Raw genomic sequence first — 19,507 nt, 5'->3', positions numbered from 1 at the left:
GTGTTTCAGAGAGTAAAGGCTGCTATATGTGAAACAAATGGGGATTGAGGCGTGGTCACCAAGAATTTGTATTATTGAAGTCAGGTATGGTTTGAAGAACCTATTTCTTCAGGTAAAATAAATATATACATTCTATAAATATATTTTTTTAAAAAATCGTGATTTTTTGACGATTTATAAATTGGTATTTAGTATCTGCAGACCAGAGCGACTCTGATCGAGACCACTTCACCTGGCGTCTGTCTGTCACATCTTATATTTGTAAGAGATAATGATTTGATGTTTTACTCATAAATTGCTTGTCACTACATGGCTTTTCTAAAATGCCATGGTTATCGACCTCGTTATCCTTGAGCTTCATTTGTGACATACTTTTAAATTTCAAAACAGTTTTTAGAGGTGTTATATACAGCTTATTGTTGAGGATATTAATATTACACTTATTTCAAGCCACATTTTTTTCACTGTTCCTTACCTTCACCTTTTTTTTATATAATTATATTGTTGATGAATATCACATTTCAGCACAACTGTCTGAAAGTTGTTTTTGTTTTTAAAATGACTTGCATTTTATGCCACAATACTTTGCTCAAAGCCCATGTAAAAGGAAAAAGCTACGAAATGTGTTTATTATTATATTAATTTATTATTACACTAATTTATAGAATGTATTCTGGCAGATTACAGCTAAACATGAAAACACGCTAATAGGGAACACGCTTATATTACTTTGTCGCTTAAGGCAAAGTAGTATTCATTCCCGGTGTTTTAAAAAAATATTGTAAATTGAAAGGATTTGACGAGTTATGCTTATAATGAAGGAAAACTTGTCAATATCTGGCACTTCATTAAAAGCGTGTTTTACTCTAATAAAATTCCATAAAGAGATGTTCGAAGTTTTACAATTTTGAAAAACAAATGTTGGTACAATGGCTGCATAATCTTCCATAAACCTAACAATTCATGATCAAAGAACAGTGAAACAAATAAGGTAACAAAGAAGTATTCGTCCAGTCGAGGACATAATAATAATTCGGAATTGAAAGATTCTAAAACCGATTGCTTATTCAGGCCTGTAGCATTGGTTTTCAAAGTAGGGAACCTCTCAAAAAAATCTGACGAGCAAAACAAAAATTGTAAACCGTTCTAATCCGAAAATTCTATTTCGGGGAAGGGGGGTTTGGGGTTGGTACACTTTTTTCAAGTCCTGGAATTTTGAAGTGATCGACCTTACAACAACAAAAAGTGGGGTGGGGGACCAGTATCTTAATAAAGATTTATTTCATGTATAGCAAAAAAACTATATTAAAAAAAAGGGGCGGGCCCCCATCCCTCACCTCGTTCTACAGGGCCAATCTTAAATGCTGTAAATGACAATCTTTTGATTTCAATATTTGCAGTTGAAAGAGTGCAATAATGTCAGGATTATTGGATATCAACTTTGGTGTGGATCTTCTTGAGGCAGCAAAAGCTGAATATGACTTCCTGATCGAAATCCAACGTTTGGAATACCTTAGAAACGATGCAGTGCTGCAATATTCCATTTACAGATACGAAAATTTTTGGCTTCCACTTGTTGCTTCCCAAAATGAAAGCACCTTACAGCCTGAGTATTTACATCCACCAATTGACATAGAATGGGTTTGGCACTGTCATATGTTAGCACCACACAAGTATGCAGAGGATTGCAAGTCACTGTTTGGAAGAGTGCTCGATCATTCTGTAATAAAGTCACCAGCTGGAAAACAGCTGACAGAGACCATTTGGTCCCGGGCTTATCCTGGTGAAAAATTTGAGCTTAGCTCAGAGATAACAAATGAAAAGGTATTTCATACAATAAAAGAATATAAATCGCATTTTACTTTTGATCTGTTGGCAGCTGTCCATCGACAGCAGGATTTCTATTATAACATCCATCTGCCACATTACAAAGACGACAAATTTCTTAGGGAAGCCTATGTAAGATATAAATTTTTCTTAAATCTTAAGAAGATACATCCAAAAGAATTTTTGGTGCCATGTTATGATATTGATTTGCTTTGGCACACACATCAACTTCATCCGATTGATTATGCAAAAGTAACGGAATCCCTGCTTGGGCGTATCCTCGTTCATGACGACACAGTGGCAGACAGAAGTCCAGGATCCAAACTATCTGTGTCGGATGAAAATACAAGAAGGCTCTGGTTAGAAACGTACCATGTACATTTTTCTAAATTTGGTGCTATGTACCGAGGCGATTCTCCAAGGGGTAAACTTTATCACGTTACACAGCAAGACATTGAAAAAATGTGTGGAAGAAGAGCTGTAGTCACTATACAGGAAATACAAATCACGTCATCAAACACAAATAATGATAAAAAGATTAAGCTGAAAGTATCCAAGACAGATTCCGCATCAAAGAAATCTACTCTGATTAAAAAATTGACAGGAAAAGTAGGAAACATGACATGGGGTCAGCAGGATATTATGTTTTCATTTGGCCCCTATGATTCAACACTTGTTTTTGGGCTCGAAACAAGAAACAGCATATTTGGCGGAAGATCTAAATCCATAGGGGGGTTTCAAGAAAGATTTGGTCTTTACCTTATCCGACCCGAGTTACAGGAAGGTGGTGAATTTCAGTTTGAAAGGGACATGCAGGTAGTGAGCACATTGCCATCAGCAAAATGTTTGGTAAGGGGGTCTTTCTTACGACCTATTCTAGATGACATTGTACTTTCTTTGGAGCCTGGAATCTACGAAGAGGCAAACATGCCAACGAATGTAGAACAACTTTGGGGCCCTGTTCCTTTGCCAAAGTCTGACAAAGAAAACATATGTCAGGTGGCTTCTCACAGGTAACGCATTCAAAAGCATATACATTACATGATTATCATTTTCTTGAATTCCATGGCTAATTTTCCTCTGCATTTGTCACTTGTATCATTGAATACAATGTACATTTATTTCGTTGGTATAAATTACATTTTCGCATTATCAAGCGTCTTAAATCCCTCTTATTCAGTTGTTCTCTTTGCATATCTATGACATGTTATGAAACCTATAGGACGATTCTGAATGGCTGAATTACTCCAGATCGTAATTCAGAGTGAATGTTAAATGTTTAAGTCCATGATTGTATAATGGAAGCAAAAAGTCCCATATCCAGTGCCTATTGGTAACCATTTCTCAAAACAAAAAACAGAAAGAAAAGAAAAACACCTAATTTCTAATTTTTAACTTTCAAGAGACATAAGAGACATTGGCAAGCCTCGGGTCTCTTGAAATGTAAAATATAAACATCACAAACAAATATCAAACTCATAAATCCAGTAAACAAAACAAACAGTTAACAGTGCAGAAACACGGACACCTGAAAACACAAGAGCTGGGCCCAGATTAGGAAACGAGAATTGAGAATAACCGGATACTAACATGAACTGGTGATTCCATCATCAATATTTGTATTTTTTCTAATAAAAGCAATTGTGAGAACATGTACGATACATTTTTTTTTAAATTAAGTTTTCAATTTTATAGGCTGAGAGACCAGAATGGAAACATTATGTTTACTTGTCGTTTAATACACAGTGTAAGTGTTATGACGTCAGTTGTTCATGTGTTCTATCATGATAAGATGGCTGCAGTTGCGCATGTTATCGGTTCTGATCAACTACCATTGGGAACACAGGTAGGCTGTAATTAATTTGTAAATCTTATCATGAAGATGATTCAAGCTTTTTTGTATTTTTCACAAACATTAATTTTTACAACTTCCGGTTATTTGTTTTAAGGAAGTTTTACACGAAGACGTAAACTTTACTATCATTATTATTGGTGAACTGTATTTTTATTCAGAAAAAATCAGAATATTCTTCAATAAAATATTACGTAGGTAGGTCCGGATAATATTTGGTTGGACCCAGGTTCTGGTGAAAGGGCGATTGTAATAAAAACTGAAGAGGGAGATTCTCTGATTCTTGTGGGGAAGTGGGACGGATTTATCAGAGGGATCCCTGGAAGACGAGGTACCTGAGATATCTCCTCTCTCTCTCTCTCTCTCTCTCTCTCTCTCTCTCTCTCTATTCATAATATTTCTTTCAGATTTGTGTTTGATAAATTCAGTGTGGTCAAAATTTCATTTTAGGCAGAAGAGGGGTTCTGGGAAATCCAGGCCATTTGCAAGTAAAAGTTTACAGAGTGGATCATAAAGGTCCTCTCCAAAAGCAATTAATAAATCTTTCACAATACCAACCGGTAGAGTTTGAGGGACTTAAGTTAGATTTCAAGAAAGGTTTAATCACTTGCAGCAGAATTGCTGCTGGACAAGTTCTGAACTATGTAGCCCTGTCATTTTCCATTGCTCTTCTCCACGTTCTCTGTGTGCCACGTCCTTCAAACTGGCAACCTGGAATGTCTCTAAAACCGAAAATAACATCCAGAGGAAGACGAAAAATTGAAAGATTTCCCGACGAAGATATGTCATTTATGCTGGCAGCCGGTCTCTTATATCTAACACCCTCAAACCATTACATGTATCATACATATGGTGCTAACGTTTGTGCTGGCTGTGGTTCTGGGGGCATTGTATGTGAAAATGCTGGTGTTGGATTTGAGCAAGGGAATTGTGTAATTGATTCAGATGGAGGTGATTTTGGTGGTGGAGGTGATTTTGGTGGTGGAGGTGATGGTGGTAGTGCAGGTAATGGCGGTGCTGGCTGCGGAGGATGTGGTGGTTGCGGAGGATGTGGTGGAGGAGGTGGATGTGGTGGTGGTGGAGCAGGTGGATGCGGTGGTGGTGGTGGATGCGGCGGTGGAGGTGGATGCGGAGGTGGCGGAGGAGGTGGATGCGGTGGAGGAGGTGGATGCGGTGGTGGAGGTGGATGTGGTGGAGGATGTGGTGGCGGTGGATGTGGTGGAGGCTAATGATTCTATTATTTTTTTTATTTTGGAAATATATGAAATTTTCATTTTTTCTGAAAAAAAAAAATAGTTCGCTTTATGTGAACTTTATCAACATATTTCAGAATTCCCTCTATTCGCTTTTGAAAATTCTTAAAACCGTTTTGACATTTTTGACTGGATTACAAATATTATTAAACCCATTACGAAAAGCTCTTTATGCTTGAGGAATCATTTTTCCACTTTTCTTTTTTGATTACTCGAAAGGATGTTTTCTTCGTAATAAAAGTAAACAATATAGGAGAAAACAATTTTCCCGGGAAAAGTCACATTTCAGTATCAATGTGTTTAGTTAGTTTCTATTGTATATATATCTAAAATTTTAAAATTTACGTTTTGAACCAAAATTTGATTAAATTATATTCAAATTAAGCTTAAACAAGGTTTCCCCTGTTTACGGTAGTATTGGATACCTGCATGTTGTGACATACTTCCGTTTGAAGTATTGTTTTAAATTTATTTGCATATTTGCCTTTTTCTAAAAAAAAAAAAAAAAAAACTATCTGAAGCTATTTTAATGCAAGTTTTCACAAGCTAGTATTTTATTTGAAATAGACGAGTATGTAACTCCTAATAAATGTACTAGATGGACATTTAAAACTGCAAACCATGTAAAAGATAGATTAAACACTGCTGCTTTTGAACCCTTTTAAGCGAAAGATGTACATTTTTTTCCAATTGTTTGAGTAACTGTGCAACACCTTCTGTGCGCTGAGACATTGATTAGTGTCATTATTTCACTTTGTGCTAAATTATAACTTAGCAAATATCATGTTACGTAGAACTGTTCTTTTTTGTTATTTCACTCAAGAAGTAACAGTTACTGTTTGATCACAAGTTAACTTGCATAAAGCCCCAAATCTCTAATAACTTTGATTGAGCTTTGAATGAGGCATCTTGGAAAGCAATTGTTCATACAGTTGTTCATGCATTGTTTTCAAAACAGTTCAATGTTGAAAAGTATCATTGTAGAAGAGTGGTGATTTTTTTAAGTTTTTGGGGAAAATGGTCATAATTTCTGAAATAGCACTCAGGGTATTCCAACCATTTGAAAATTAAGAAAACAACTCTCCATTTGGATCTTTTAATTCAAAAATTTTTTAATGCATCTGATATTTTCCATTAATATTATTATATATTTTAGTGTGTACATTTGTTATTACTTAGGCATATTCTAATTGTAGATTACCATGGAATGTATATCCGTCTGTTTTCAAGAAATAATGTTTTTCCAGTTTTTATGCCTATTTTTGCTAATTATTTTAAAAATATATCATTTTTGTTTTTATATCGACACTATATATCAATTCACTCTTGTATATTACATGTACATGTATATTAAGCCTGTGAAAAAAAATATACAAGAAAAAAATCACTTTTATAATTTTTCATTAAAATATATTTTTTAAAAAAATAGTAGAATTAGAATTTGAGATACTGAAATCAATCCCACTGATATAAGTTTTTGTTTTGTTAAATTGTTTATTGTTTAACGTCCCTCCTGAGAATTTTTCACTCCTATGGAGACGCCATCACTTGCCGGTGTAGAGCTACAAATTTTGACCTATACTCGGCACTTAGGGCCATTGAGCAGTGAGGGATCTTTTTCGTGCCAGCACCTACTGCGACACGAGACCTCGGTTCATACGGTCTCATCCGAAGGACCGGTCTCCATGTCCCACAGTGGGATTCGAACCCGCGACGTAAGGATCAACTCCTTACTCCGCGACTCTAGAACGAACGCTCTAACCACTGCGCCACGCGGGCGACCACTAATATTGGTAAATAAATACATGTAGATAGGAGTGTTCTGTCTGGTATCGTATAGCGGGTTATTTTAGTGAGGTGCTAATTTTGGTTTAATTTTTTAACTTTTTGGTAGTAGCCCGCTAAAATTTTAATCGCTAAAATAATTAATATTCTTCTAAGTGTTCTTTTGCAACGTTTTAAAACCATATGTCCGCTAAAATAAATTACGCCAAAATTTTTGGCGTACCTTTGAACAAGCAAATCACCAAATTTTACATCCACCAAGAAAACCCAGTATACGTAAAATACGGTATCCCATACAACCTTAAGCATAGATGTTTGCAAGAATTTAGACCTAGAAATTTGCCCCTAAATATAGAATTATGATATTTTGATAGGAACTGATTTTAGAAATATTTTTAGGGGCATTCCGGCCATAGGATAAAAAGAATCATACAAAACAAGCATTCTGAGAGTATTGCATTAGCAATACTAGTTCCCTACCGGCAAGTGTAATCTTGTTCCCGTTAAGAATTGAAAATGCCATAATTCCGTCAAAATTCAATGAAGCGGGACGAAATGCAAACTTGATCTATAACTAATCAAGGTAAAGTCACATACCAAAAATCAGCTTAATATCTGAAAGCGTTTAGAAGAAAATTGCGGAAAACCCTTAAAAATTGAAAAGGCCGTAATTCCGTCAAAAATCAATGAAGTGGAACGAAATGCAAAATTGATCTGTAACTCATCAAGATACATTCGCATACCAACAATCAGCTCAATATCTGCAAGCGTTTAGTAAAAAAGTGCGGAAAACCAAGTGGGGCAGACGGACAGACAGACGGGCGGACAGACTCAGAGGAAACCTATAGTCCCCTCCGGTTTCACCGGTAGGGGACTAATAAGGAAAAGATGTTTGTCAGCTGATTCATATTTATAAGGTAACCATCAATGTCGGCGTAGCTCGGTTGGTTGGAACGCTTACTCTCATAACCGATGTTGGTTCTTATTAGTCCCCTACCGGTAAACCGGAGGGGAGTATAGGTTTCCTCCGAGTCTGTCCGTCCGTCTATCTGTCCGTCCGTCCGTCTAGCTGTCCCTCTGTCTGTCTGTCCCACTTGGTTTTCCGCACTTATTTTCCTAAACGCTTGCAGATATTGAACTGATTTTCGATATGTGAGTGTATCTTGATTTTTGACGGAATTATAGCATTTTCAATTCTTAACGGGAACCAGATTACACTTGCCGATAGGGGACTAGTATTGCTAATGAAATACTCTCAGAATCCTTGTTGTTGTTTCAATCCACCTGGTGTCACAATTTTTTAGAATTTTTGCTTGCTGCTTTAACACTTGATTTGCTTTTTGATTTGTGTATTTCCCTACAATAATCTACCATTAATGCATGTTCATTTTTGATAAAAAGAGATTATGAAATCTAACTAAAGCACAATCAAGCGGAACTATTCTTCAGTTTAACACCCTTTCTACGACTTCAAGAACTATTCACTGTGTTTTTCGATACAGGTATTCTCGTCTGCAGTATCAGCTGTGATTGATTTCAATTGTATATACATATACATTTGATACCCTAGAAATTAATCAGTTCATTATGTTTGTTTTTGTTGAGTTGATAAGCTTGAACGCATACCTAGCGCTTTTATTATTTGTGCTAAGTATAGTAGGTATTTACAATTAATAAACACTCTATGCTTTTGAAGTCAATGCGTTTCTTGTTAATTTCCAACTCAAAATACTTTGGCAATATCATATACACGGTTGATATCAATGAAAAGGTCCATCCTTTCTCTACATGCTGTACAAAAAAAAAACTTTAACCTGGACACTCAACTGTATAGTCACTCAAAATGTAGGTCAGGTGCAGCATCCGAAACAAGTCTGGTAGTGTCCATCCCTAGATGCATCATCCATGCAAGTTTGGTCCAGGTAGGTCTTATAGTTTATCTACATGTACGAATTAGAAAACATAGTTACTTGGGAATGGACCTGCTCCAAAAACTTTAACTTGGTCACTCATCTGAAAAATGTGGGTCAGATGCTGCATCTGAAGCAAGTTTGATAGTGTCCATCACTAGATGCGTCATCCATGCAAGGTTGGTCGAGGTAGGGCTTATAGTTTATCTACAGTTTATCTACATGTACGAATTAGAAAACATTAAATATAACAATCTGAAATCCATTGTAAAAATACTGTGATTTACTTAAGGGAATTTACTGTAGTAAAATTTTGATATTTTAGTAAACTATAGTTAAGTATAGTAAACCATAGTATATTTTTGTTATGGACCAAACCAAACCAAACCCGTACGAGATAATTAAAGCATTTTGAAGAAAAAACAAGAGGCCCAAGGGCCTTAATGGTCACCTGAGTATAATACAACAATGTAAAGGATTTATATATGACGTATAAAACAAAATTAAATGCCAGATGAAGCTATGTTCCCAAAGAATTTCAAAAATCTAGTAAAAATACCCTTGTTTACTGTAACATGCGCGACCCTAGTGATCTCCTTCAGGATCGTAGTTTATTTTCATAAGTCTTACAGGGATGATAAAATAAATCAATGCAAAATATACAAGTGCATGTACAATGAACACTTGCCTCGTGTGTAAGGTATTCAATATATACAGATGTTTTTGTCAGTTGCCTAGTGCTACAATTAAGTAAACAAGGAGAAATCGAGGTGATACCTCTAGGCTACAAAAACAACGTGAATTTACGTGAATCTCCGTGAATTTACCTGACAATAAGATGCCAATTGTTCGACAGTACACTACATACACTTAATTCAGTTGGCCCTTTCGCTACATAAAAAATCTTTATTTCAATCTTTTATACTGCTTTCCAGGCAAGAATCTGACTTTGAGCATGTTTTGCTCGTTTAAACCAAACAATCATTTTTATTTTGTTTCTATATATATATATATATATATATATATATATATATATATATATATATATATATATATATATATATATATATATATATATATATATACCGGTATATATATATATATATATATATATATATATATATATATATATATATATATATATATATATATATATATATATATATATATATATATATATATATATAAAGCACTAAAAACCAACAACAATGTATATCCTAAGTGTCGGATCTACTAAGTAGATACAAGGTCACGGATTGAAATTTTTATAAAGCACTAAAAATGACTAACGACACGAACAATAATAATTGTCAAATTTTCGGGACGACCTGTCCCTTCCTCAGGACAAAGAAAAAAGTTAAGAAGTCATAAAAACAAAGGAAATAGAGAAACAAAAACAACTAGCACTACTACTAAACTACCAAACACTAAATATTTACAGTGTTACATGTTTAATTTGAAGTTTATGAACAGTTGTGAACAAAGAAATCCGGAGCGCTATGAATTGCGTCCGGTCTATCGGATGTACTCTCGTAAATAACGACGTTATTATGTCAAGTTGCTATTGTTATTGTCAATATTCAAAATCCACTGAAGAGCCAATAGGCGAAAGCGCTATGGATTAAAGTGCCATCTTCTACGAAATCTTTATCATTTTTTTCTGTATTACTACCTATACCAAGGACTTCTTTAATTTTAATATATATATATATATATATATATATATATATATATATATATATATATATATATATATATATATATATATATATATATATATATATATATATATATATATATATATATATATATATATATATATATAAAATATTCTTTCTTGTATTCTCATTCCATCAAATAACCTGTAAATTATATTAAAGCAAAGGGAGTAATTCTCATTTGCTCAATAGACCGACTTTGACGGGGTCTACTATCGCGCCATCTAGTGAGATTATGCATTTTGACCTCTATTGACCTATGCTATGGACCAATCAGAGTAAGCCAATTAAATAGAGAATGTGAAACAGAGTGCAAAAAAAGCTCAATTCTGGAATCGACTTCAGCATATCTCGGGAAGTATACGGAATTTCGGAATGAACTTTGGTTTCAATGTAGGGTGATTATATAAGAAAAGATATGAATGGAAAGTAAAGATAAGATCATTTGATTTACAAAAATTTTATTGGCAAAAGGGGGTACACTATGTAGGGAGTCCCATACCTTTATCTTTTAAATACACCCAAAATTTTTCGTATAAGTCGGATTTAAGCAATCTAAAGGTTTGTTTGATAAATATTATAATAATACGTGTATTTTGGTAGTTTTAATACCTTCATAACAAAGGTTTTGTTATTGTTTTAAACATTATTCTAACTTGAAATATTCCTATCATACCATACTTCTGCTATTCAATAAATGAAGTCGAAGGCTCGTAGTTTCTTCAATCATGAACCGATCTCTTTAGATATACTTAGCATCGAAACGTATGTGTAACACTTCCTGGTTTGAACTGATTGGAGCTTATTTCATAAACAACACAAAAATGTTAAAGTCCAAAGATAAGGTTGGGATATTGCTACACTGTCTGTGGGCTTTATTGATATCTACATTATTACGTCGTCCTGCATTTGACAACTTCATGTTTAGACACCTTACATTTTAAGGACTGGTGGAAGATTAACTTTGATATAAATCTGAGGCGATTCGATGATAAACTTCAAATGCATTGCGACAAAAAAACTTGAACCGTCAATTTGAGTTAGTCGAATTTCACAGATTTTTAACCAAAAAAAGTAGTGGAAAGACTACTGTAGATTTTTTTTTCAAAATGGTAAGGATATTTATTTGTTTAAACTATGATTTTCTGTCGTTATAAAGTTAGCGTGAAACTTAAGATGACCTCTGAGCATTTTCAAAAAAAAATGTAAATATGTTTATTCTGGCAGAGATTATAATAAATACATTTAAAGAAATCAAAATGGTGCACACCTTCTATTGAAATTCAGTGTTAAGTAATCTGATTTGTCAAAGAATCATTGATTTGATATATTTTCAAAATTTTATTTCTGATTCATTTCAAAATTTCATTTTCAAATGGATAACACTTATTCTTTTTATTTCAGCTATTGTTTCTCTCAGTAACGGCTGCACTGCTTCTGCAAGTAGAACTCGCCCCGGTAACGCTGAGTTGTTCAAATTGTGTTTGTACAGGAGACATAATTAACTGTCGTGGCATCGGTCTAACAACGATGCCACATATTCCAAATAATTTTGGAACTTACCATCGGTTAGACCTCAGCAACAATTCTATAGGGACACTCCACAGCCATGCATTCCGTGGCCTAAATCAACTACGTGATCTAGACTTAAGCGATAATCATTTGACGACCATTGATCGTCATGCTTTTGCTGATATTGCCAATATTACTCGACTTAGTATTGCAAGTAACCAACTAACATCACTTCCAGACGCTTTGAATGACCTCAGTAATCTGGAAGCTTTAGACGTTACCGATAACCCAATCCCTCCCGATACCCACATTGGATTTAAAAATGATATCATGCGACATCTTGGTGGTAAGCTCAAAGAATTTCATTTCGGAGATGACATTATAACAACATGGCCACAATCTACGAACCATCTTCAAGCACTTGAAATCCTGGATTTAAACGGGGGCAACATTGGCTACATCCCACCTTTTTTCACGGACGGTTTTCGAAGCCGCCTTCGTAGTCTTACAATTCGGAACACAAGATTGCCAACCACTCCAATACTTACAGGATTGCGAAGTCTTAAAGAGCTTCACCTTGATAATAATCCATTCCATGACTACGGTGTACTGGAAAATTCCTTCACGGGACTCGACGCCTTAGAGACATTGAGTTTAAACAGCGATCTACTCACAAAATTTCCTCCAATTCTCCAACACCTTCCAAATCTAGTAAGCGTTGCCTTGGACGGAAATAGTTTCTATTACATCAGCGACAATGCCATTACTCTGATCCATGGAACAAACATTACAGAACTGAGTCTCCGAGACTGCAATTTAGACCGCGTTCCCGGTGCCCTCACGGGAAACACTCTTTATCAGCTCACAAAAATAGATCTATCTAATAATAATATTAACAGTATTGAACGGTATGACTTAGATGGCCTTCATAATATCCGAAACCTATCAATGTCCAACAATCCTTTGCAATATGTGTCGTCACATGCGCTGAATTTGACTTCTCTCCAGTTTCTTGATTTGAGCAATACCCAGTTGACAACTGTCCCCAAGGCAATACAAAATATACCAAATTTGAGAAAGCTGAACCTAGGCAACAATGAAATTGACTGTACTTGTGATCTCATCTGGTTCCAAAAACTGGTCAACCCTCAACATGCAACATTAAATTTGACCGGAAGTTGTGAAACAATAGATCGCACAGTTCTAGAGTATCTTGCTCAATTCATTCCTAAGTGCCCTGATTATCTCAGTTCGCTGTCACTTTCGAATCCAACAAAATGAAACAATGACCTTTTAGAAGATTCTGATTGTCTTAGCAATCTCTTGCAAAGACTTATGACTTCACAAACAAGTTGACGCATTTTCAAAACTTGGTACATACCCACATTAACCTAACTGCTTAAAGGAGAACTGTTTTGTATATATTTGTACAATACTTTTGCATGTAATCAAATAATTTAATTTCCACATCAATAAATTTAGTATTACACAATATACAAATTATTTTAAATGTTGCCACAAACTTTAAAATGCTTATCATTAACAATGTGTCAAGTTAAGGAAACTGAATCGAGTCAAAGAACCTGCAGATAAATGAATTAAGCTTGCTAAAAATTCAGTACATAGTAAATATTTGTATTGAAGGGGGAGCAACTCTATCAAATAAAATGTGTATAACTTCGGTATTGTTAGAGAAGTATTTTGGTGGTAGCTTTTGACTATTAGAATAGTTTCGGTATTGAGTCTATTTTATTACAGTATGCATATTCAAATGCTCCTATTCCGATTAGAATTCTTGTTAAAGGTAATGTTGGCTTTGCATAGCACGTCACAATTATCGCTGAGAAAGATTTTCGAGTTTCCATTTTTAGAAGGGGTCACGTAACCCGTCAGCTTGTTTATTGTCAGTGAAGTCGTGAATTTATCACGAAAAAAGTGCAGCAATTGCTTTCATTAAAAAAAAAATCCCTGTTAATCAAACTAAGAATCAAAGTAATTTAAAGATTTTTTTTTCAACACAAATTAAAGATATTGGACTAGACTGAAGCTAGCAGCCAATAACAGCAGCCATTAAGCCCGTAGAAGCTAGCAGCCACTAAGGAAATTCATCAAAGGACTGAGAGTACTCTGACGCAATACTGTTTAATGCCTCATTTTCGACAATTTATAATTAATAATTAGATAATTAATGCAACACTTAATTATTAATTAATAATTCAAACACTTGGAGGCAGTTAAGCTCACCTGCATAAGGAAAATTATGCGGTTTCACAACAAACAAACAAACAAACAAAAAGAAGAAAATGTCACCATCTTTGACCGCTTAAGAATAAAACAGCATTGGATAGGTTAAGTACTTCCGGGAGAATCCCTTTTAGGCTCTTTTACCGGTCTCAGGAACATGATGGTGCCAAAAGGCTAACCTGAAATTTGCTTACTCCTAATATTTACATTGATAAGGGTTTGAAGGTAATTTAATCTATTTTAAGTTATGATCCTTGAAGTGTGCTTCGAACAATTACTGACTCAAGGTAAAAGGGTCCACAGGGCTATTATATACGGCCATAAAATTTAGGCTGAAGTGGTACCACCAAGTGGTGCCAAGGGCGGGTTACGTATTTCAAGCAGCTATTATACCTCTTATCTTATAAGTGTGCTTTAAATCATTACTGTGCAAGATAGAAGATTTCTAGGACTATCTTTCCCGCAATCGGTTTGAGGCTGTAACGGCACCACCAAGTGGTGCCAACGGTGGGGAACATCTTTCATGCTTTCATTTTTCAACCATCATTGACCACTAGAACAAACTAACACTAAACTGGAAAAAAGTTAAGGGCCTTAGGGAGTATCCTTTGTCGACTTTTTGACAGGTTCCAATGACTAGAAAAGGCCAGTTAGGTAACCTGAACTTTGTTGTTTTTCACATTGTCTATTGATATACGGATTAAAAGTCAGATGTTATACCCCTTATCTTTGAAGTGTGCTTCAAATCATTACTGGGGCAAGGTAGAGGGCCCCTAGGACTATCATTTCCCGCTATCAGAATGTTGCTGTAGTGGTACCACCTAGTGGTGCCATGGGTGGGGGACGTAATTCAAGCATTCATTTTGAAAGCATCTTTGACTACTAGAACAAAGTAACACTAGTGAAAGGTTAAGGACCTTAGGGAGAACCACTTGTCAGATTTTGGAAGTGTCCCTAGGAAAGGAAGGGGCCAGTAAGCTAACCTGAAATTTGTTGTTTTTCACATTGTGTTTTAATATACGGGTTAAAGGTCAGCTATTATACCTCTTATCTTTGAAGTGTGCTTCAAATCATTACTGGGGCAAGGTAGAGGGTCCCTTGGACTATCATTTCCCGCTATCAGAATGTTGCTGTAGTGGTACCACCAAGTGGTGCCATGGGTGGGGCACGTATTTCAAGCATTCATACTGAAAGCATCTTTGGTTACTAGAACAAAGTAACACTAGTGAAAGGTTAAGGACCTTAGGGAGAACCACTTGCCAGGTTTTCGAAGGGTCGTGTTGAAGAAAAAGGGCCAGTAAGCTAACATGAACTTTGTTGTTTTTCACATTGTGTTTCAATATACGGGTTCAAGGTCAGAAAATTGATTAAAATTGATATAAAGGTCACATAGAAAAAGCTGAATATGTTTAAATATAACATACGATGGACGACAAATGACAACAGACGAAAACATATAGCAATAAGTCACCTGAGTAAATGAACAACCTCATCTCAAAATGTAATGTTAAAATGTGACAATGTTTGGATGAGATGATTGTCTCAAAGACTCTCTTAAAACATAACAAGGGGCACTTTCTATGATCCCTTTCCCTTGCCTAGTGTTGGTTTGTTACATTATTCAAAGATGGCGAAGAAAAAAACGCTTGAAACAACCCACTTGGCGGAACCCCTACAGTGAAAATGATAAGCCAGCCCCCCCCCCCCCCCCCATTCTGCCACAAAAGTGCTTTCATGCACACTTCAAAAATAATGGGATAATAGACGAATCCTAAATTTTCTTAAAAACTGAACAAGAAAAAAAATAAAGTTTCTATCAGAATATTGGCAATGTCCAATCTTAAAGACCCTCCAAAAACTGAAAAGGAATACTCCCTATGATCCCTTACCTTTCCCTTGTGTTGGTTTCTTATGGTGTTCAAATATTGCGAAAAATAAATACTTCAAAAAGGGCTTTCAACCAAAGCACAACTAGGTGGTTCCCCTAAAGTCTTAATCTGAGATCGGCAAATGATAGCCCGATACGCCACCTCCTATACCCTACTAAGGTATGATGCATATCCACTTTCAAAAAATAATAACTGATCTTTATCCGTGTTTCAATATTCAATGTAAATAAACGACAAAGTTGAACTGGCACCCATCAAGTCCGAGAGAACCCGAAAGTTTCCAATGATCCTCAACCAGTATTAGTTTCTTCTAGGGGCCTAAGCTGATTTGAAAATGAAAGTTTGAATTACGCCCCCACCCATGGCACCACTTGGTGGTACCACTACAGCAACATTCTGATAGCGGGAAATGATAGTCCTAGGAGCCCTCTACCTTGCCCCAGTTATGATTTGAAGCACACTTCAAAGTTAAGGGGGTATAATAGCTGACCTTTTACCCGTATATTAAAACACAATGTGAAAAACAACAAAGTTCGGGTTAGCTTACTGGCCTCTTTACTTCCCCGGGACCCTTCAAAAACTTGGAAAATGGTTCTCCTTGAGGTCCTTAACCTTTCACTAGTGTTACTTTGTTCTAGTAACCAAAGATGCTTTCAAAATGAATGCTTGAAATACGCCCCCCACTCATGGCACCACTAGGTGGTACCACTACAGCAACATTCTGATAGCGGGAAATGATAGTCCTAAGGGCCCTTTACCTTGTCCCAGTAATGATCTGAAGCACACTTCAAAGATAAGGGGTATAATAGCTGACCTTTAACCCGTATATTAAAACACAAATGAAAAACAACAAAGTTCAGGTTAGCTAACTGGCCCTTTTTCTTTTTCAGGACCCTTCAGAAACCTGGCAAGTGGTTCTCCCTAAGGTCCTCAACCTTTCACTAGTGTTACTTTGTTCTAGTAGTCAAAGATGCTTTAAAAATGAATGCTTGAAATACGTCCCCCACCCATGGCACCACTTGGTGGTACCACTACAGCAACATTCTGATAGCGGGAAATGATAGTCCTAGGGGCCCTCTACCTTGTCCCAGTAATGATTTGAAGCACACTTCAAAGATAAGAGGTACAATAGCTGACCTTGAACCCGTATATTGAAACACAATGTGAAAAACAACAAAGTTCAGGTTAGCTTACTGGCCCTTTTTCTTCAACACGACCCTTCGAAAACCTGGCAAGTGGTTCTCCCTAAGGTCCTTAACCTTTCACTAGTGTTACTTTGTTCTAGTAACCAAAGATGCTTTCAGTATGAATGCTTGAAATACGTGCCCCACCCATGGCACCACTTGGTGGTACCACTACAGCAACATTCTGATAGCGGGAAATGATAGTCCAAGGGACCCTCTACCTTGCCCCAATAATGATTTGAAGCACACTTCAAAGATAAGAGGTATAATAGCTGACCTTTAACCCGTATATTAAAACACAATGTGAAAAACAACAAATTTCAGGTTAGCTTACTGGCCCCTTCCTTTCCTAGGGACACTTCCAAAACCTGACAAGTGGTTCTCCCTAAGGTCCTTAACCTTTCACTAGTGTTACTTTGTTCTAGTAGTCAAAGATGCTTTAAAAATGAATGCTTGAATTACGTCCCCCACCCATGGCACCACTAGGTGGTACCACTACAGCAACATTCTGATAGCGGGAAATGATAGTCCTAGGGGCCCTCTACCTTGCCCCAGTAATGATTTGAAGCACACTTCAAAGATAAGGGGTATAACATCTGACTTTTAATCCGTATATCAATAGACAATGTGAAAAACAACAAAGTTCAGGTTACCTAACTGGCCTTTTCTAGTCATTGGAACCTGTCAAAAAGTTGACAAAGGATACTCCCTAAGGCCCTTAACTTTTTTCCAGTTTAGTGTTAGTTTGTTCTAGTGGTCAATGATGGTTGAAAAATGAAAGCATGAAAGATGTTCCCCACCGTTGGCACCACTTGGTGGTGCCGTTACAGCCTCAACCCGATTGCGGGAAAGATAGTCCTAGAAATCTTCTATCTTGCACAGTAATGATTTAAAGCACACTTATAAGATAAGAGGTATAATAGCTGCTTGAAATACGTAACCCGCCCTTGGCACCACTTGGTGGTACCACTTCAGCCTAAATTTTATGGCCGTATATAATAGCCCTGTGGACCCTTTTACCTTGAGTCAGTAATTGTTCGAAGCACACTTCAAGGATCATAACTTAAAATAGATTAAATTACCTTCAAACCCTTATCAATGTAAATATTAGGAGTAAGCAAATTTCAGGTTAGCCTTTTGGCACCATCATGTTCCTGAGACCGGTAAAAGAGCCTAAAAGGGATTCTCCCGGAAGTACTTAACCTATCCAATGCTGTTTTATTCTTAAGCGGTCAAAGATGGTGACATTTTCTTCTTTTTGTTTGTTTGTTTGTTTGTTGTGAAACCGCATAATTTTCCTTATGCAGGTGAGCTTAACTGCCTCCAAGTGTTTGAATTATTAATTAATAATTAAGTGTTGCATTAATTATCTAATTATTAATTATAAATTGTCGAAAATGAGGCATTAAACAGTATTGCGTCAGAGTACTCTCAGTCCTTTGATGAATTTCCTTAGTGGCTGCTAGCTTCTACGGGCTTAATGGCTGCTGTTATTGGCTGCTAGCTTCAGTCTAGTAGATATTGGTGAAGAGTTTGATATTTAAATCTTTTGAAAATCATGACATGTATACTAACTACTCGAAAGCCTTACTTGCATATCAGTCTGCGTCGCAATATTCTTACTTCTGGTAACAAGTTTGGCTTTCCAGAAAGCCTGAAATGTCATCTCTTTGGCTTCATTAATGTCACAGAATAAACAGTGGAATGTTACTATAATAGTATTTTCTCAGCTATTACAGGCAGTAGTATTGCTTTTGAAAAAATGGGGGGTGGAGGACAGAAAGAAAAATCGACGATTTATCTGAACAATCTTTGACGAGGGGAAAAAGGGGCTATACAAACTCAACATTTTCATTTCTTGGAAGGAGGGATTACAACTTTTCCGACAAACATATTTTATATTATAATACATTCTCATGGGATGATTTGACGTACCATACTGCAACAAAAGGTGGAAGAGGGGTCAAGGGTGCGCCTTTTCAATGTTTAGGGAAAAAAGTGGAAGGGGGCGGCCCTCCTGGTGCTATGTGCCTGTATTATTTTACCTGTTGTAAATATGCTTTATTCAGTTTAAATATATTTTGTATAATGTCTGTAAAAAAAATTCTAACCACTGAGAAATATTCGTAAGAATTATTTAAAGGCATATATTGCGTTTTTTTTATATAAGTTCAGACTACCTAAATTAAAAAGATCTCTCTATTTGTTTTATTACTTTATATAAAAATAGGACTTTCCTGTAAATTACACAATTTAAATCAATCACGTTTCAAAGATATTAGAAATTTAAAACAATAACCGATTTATTTACCCGATTCAGATTTTAATTAATA

The 19,507-nt window shown here is 35.9% G+C and overlaps 2 protein-coding genes across 2 annotated transcripts; both read left to right on the top strand.

The window, feature by feature from the left end:
* The first annotated feature begins 1,384 nt into the window (after positions 1-1,384).
* On the top strand, positions 1,385-4,908 carry LOC133202886 (uncharacterized). The gene is made up of 4 exons (XM_061338756.1): positions 1,385-2,840; positions 3,523-3,673; positions 3,878-4,010; positions 4,130-4,908. Exons 1-4 carry the CDS (start codon positions 1,417-1,419, stop codon positions 4,906-4,908), a joined length of 2,487 nt encoding a protein of 828 aa, XP_061194740.1. The 5' UTR covers positions 1,385-1,416.
* A 6,844-nt stretch (positions 4,909-11,752) lies between these two features.
* Positions 11,753-13,169, top strand: LOC133202430 (leucine-rich repeat-containing protein 40-like). Its single transcript, XM_061338246.1, has one exon. The coding sequence runs from the start codon at positions 11,876-11,878 to the stop codon at positions 13,136-13,138; it is 1,263 nt and encodes a 420-aa protein (XP_061194230.1). The 5' UTR covers positions 11,753-11,875; the 3' UTR covers positions 13,139-13,169.
* Positions 13,170-19,507: the final 6,338 nt, after the last annotated feature.

The sequence above is a fragment of the Saccostrea echinata genome, unplaced genomic scaffold, assembly GCF_033153115.1.
Source record: "Saccostrea echinata isolate AGI-Se365-2 ecotype Australia unplaced genomic scaffold, CSIRO_AGI_Sech_v1 ptg000047l, whole genome shotgun sequence".
NCBI lineage: Eukaryota > Metazoa > Mollusca > Bivalvia > Ostreida > Ostreidae > Saccostrea > Saccostrea echinata.
Note: the sequence above shows the minus strand (reverse complement) of the source record. Positions and strands in the feature narration are given on the sequence as shown.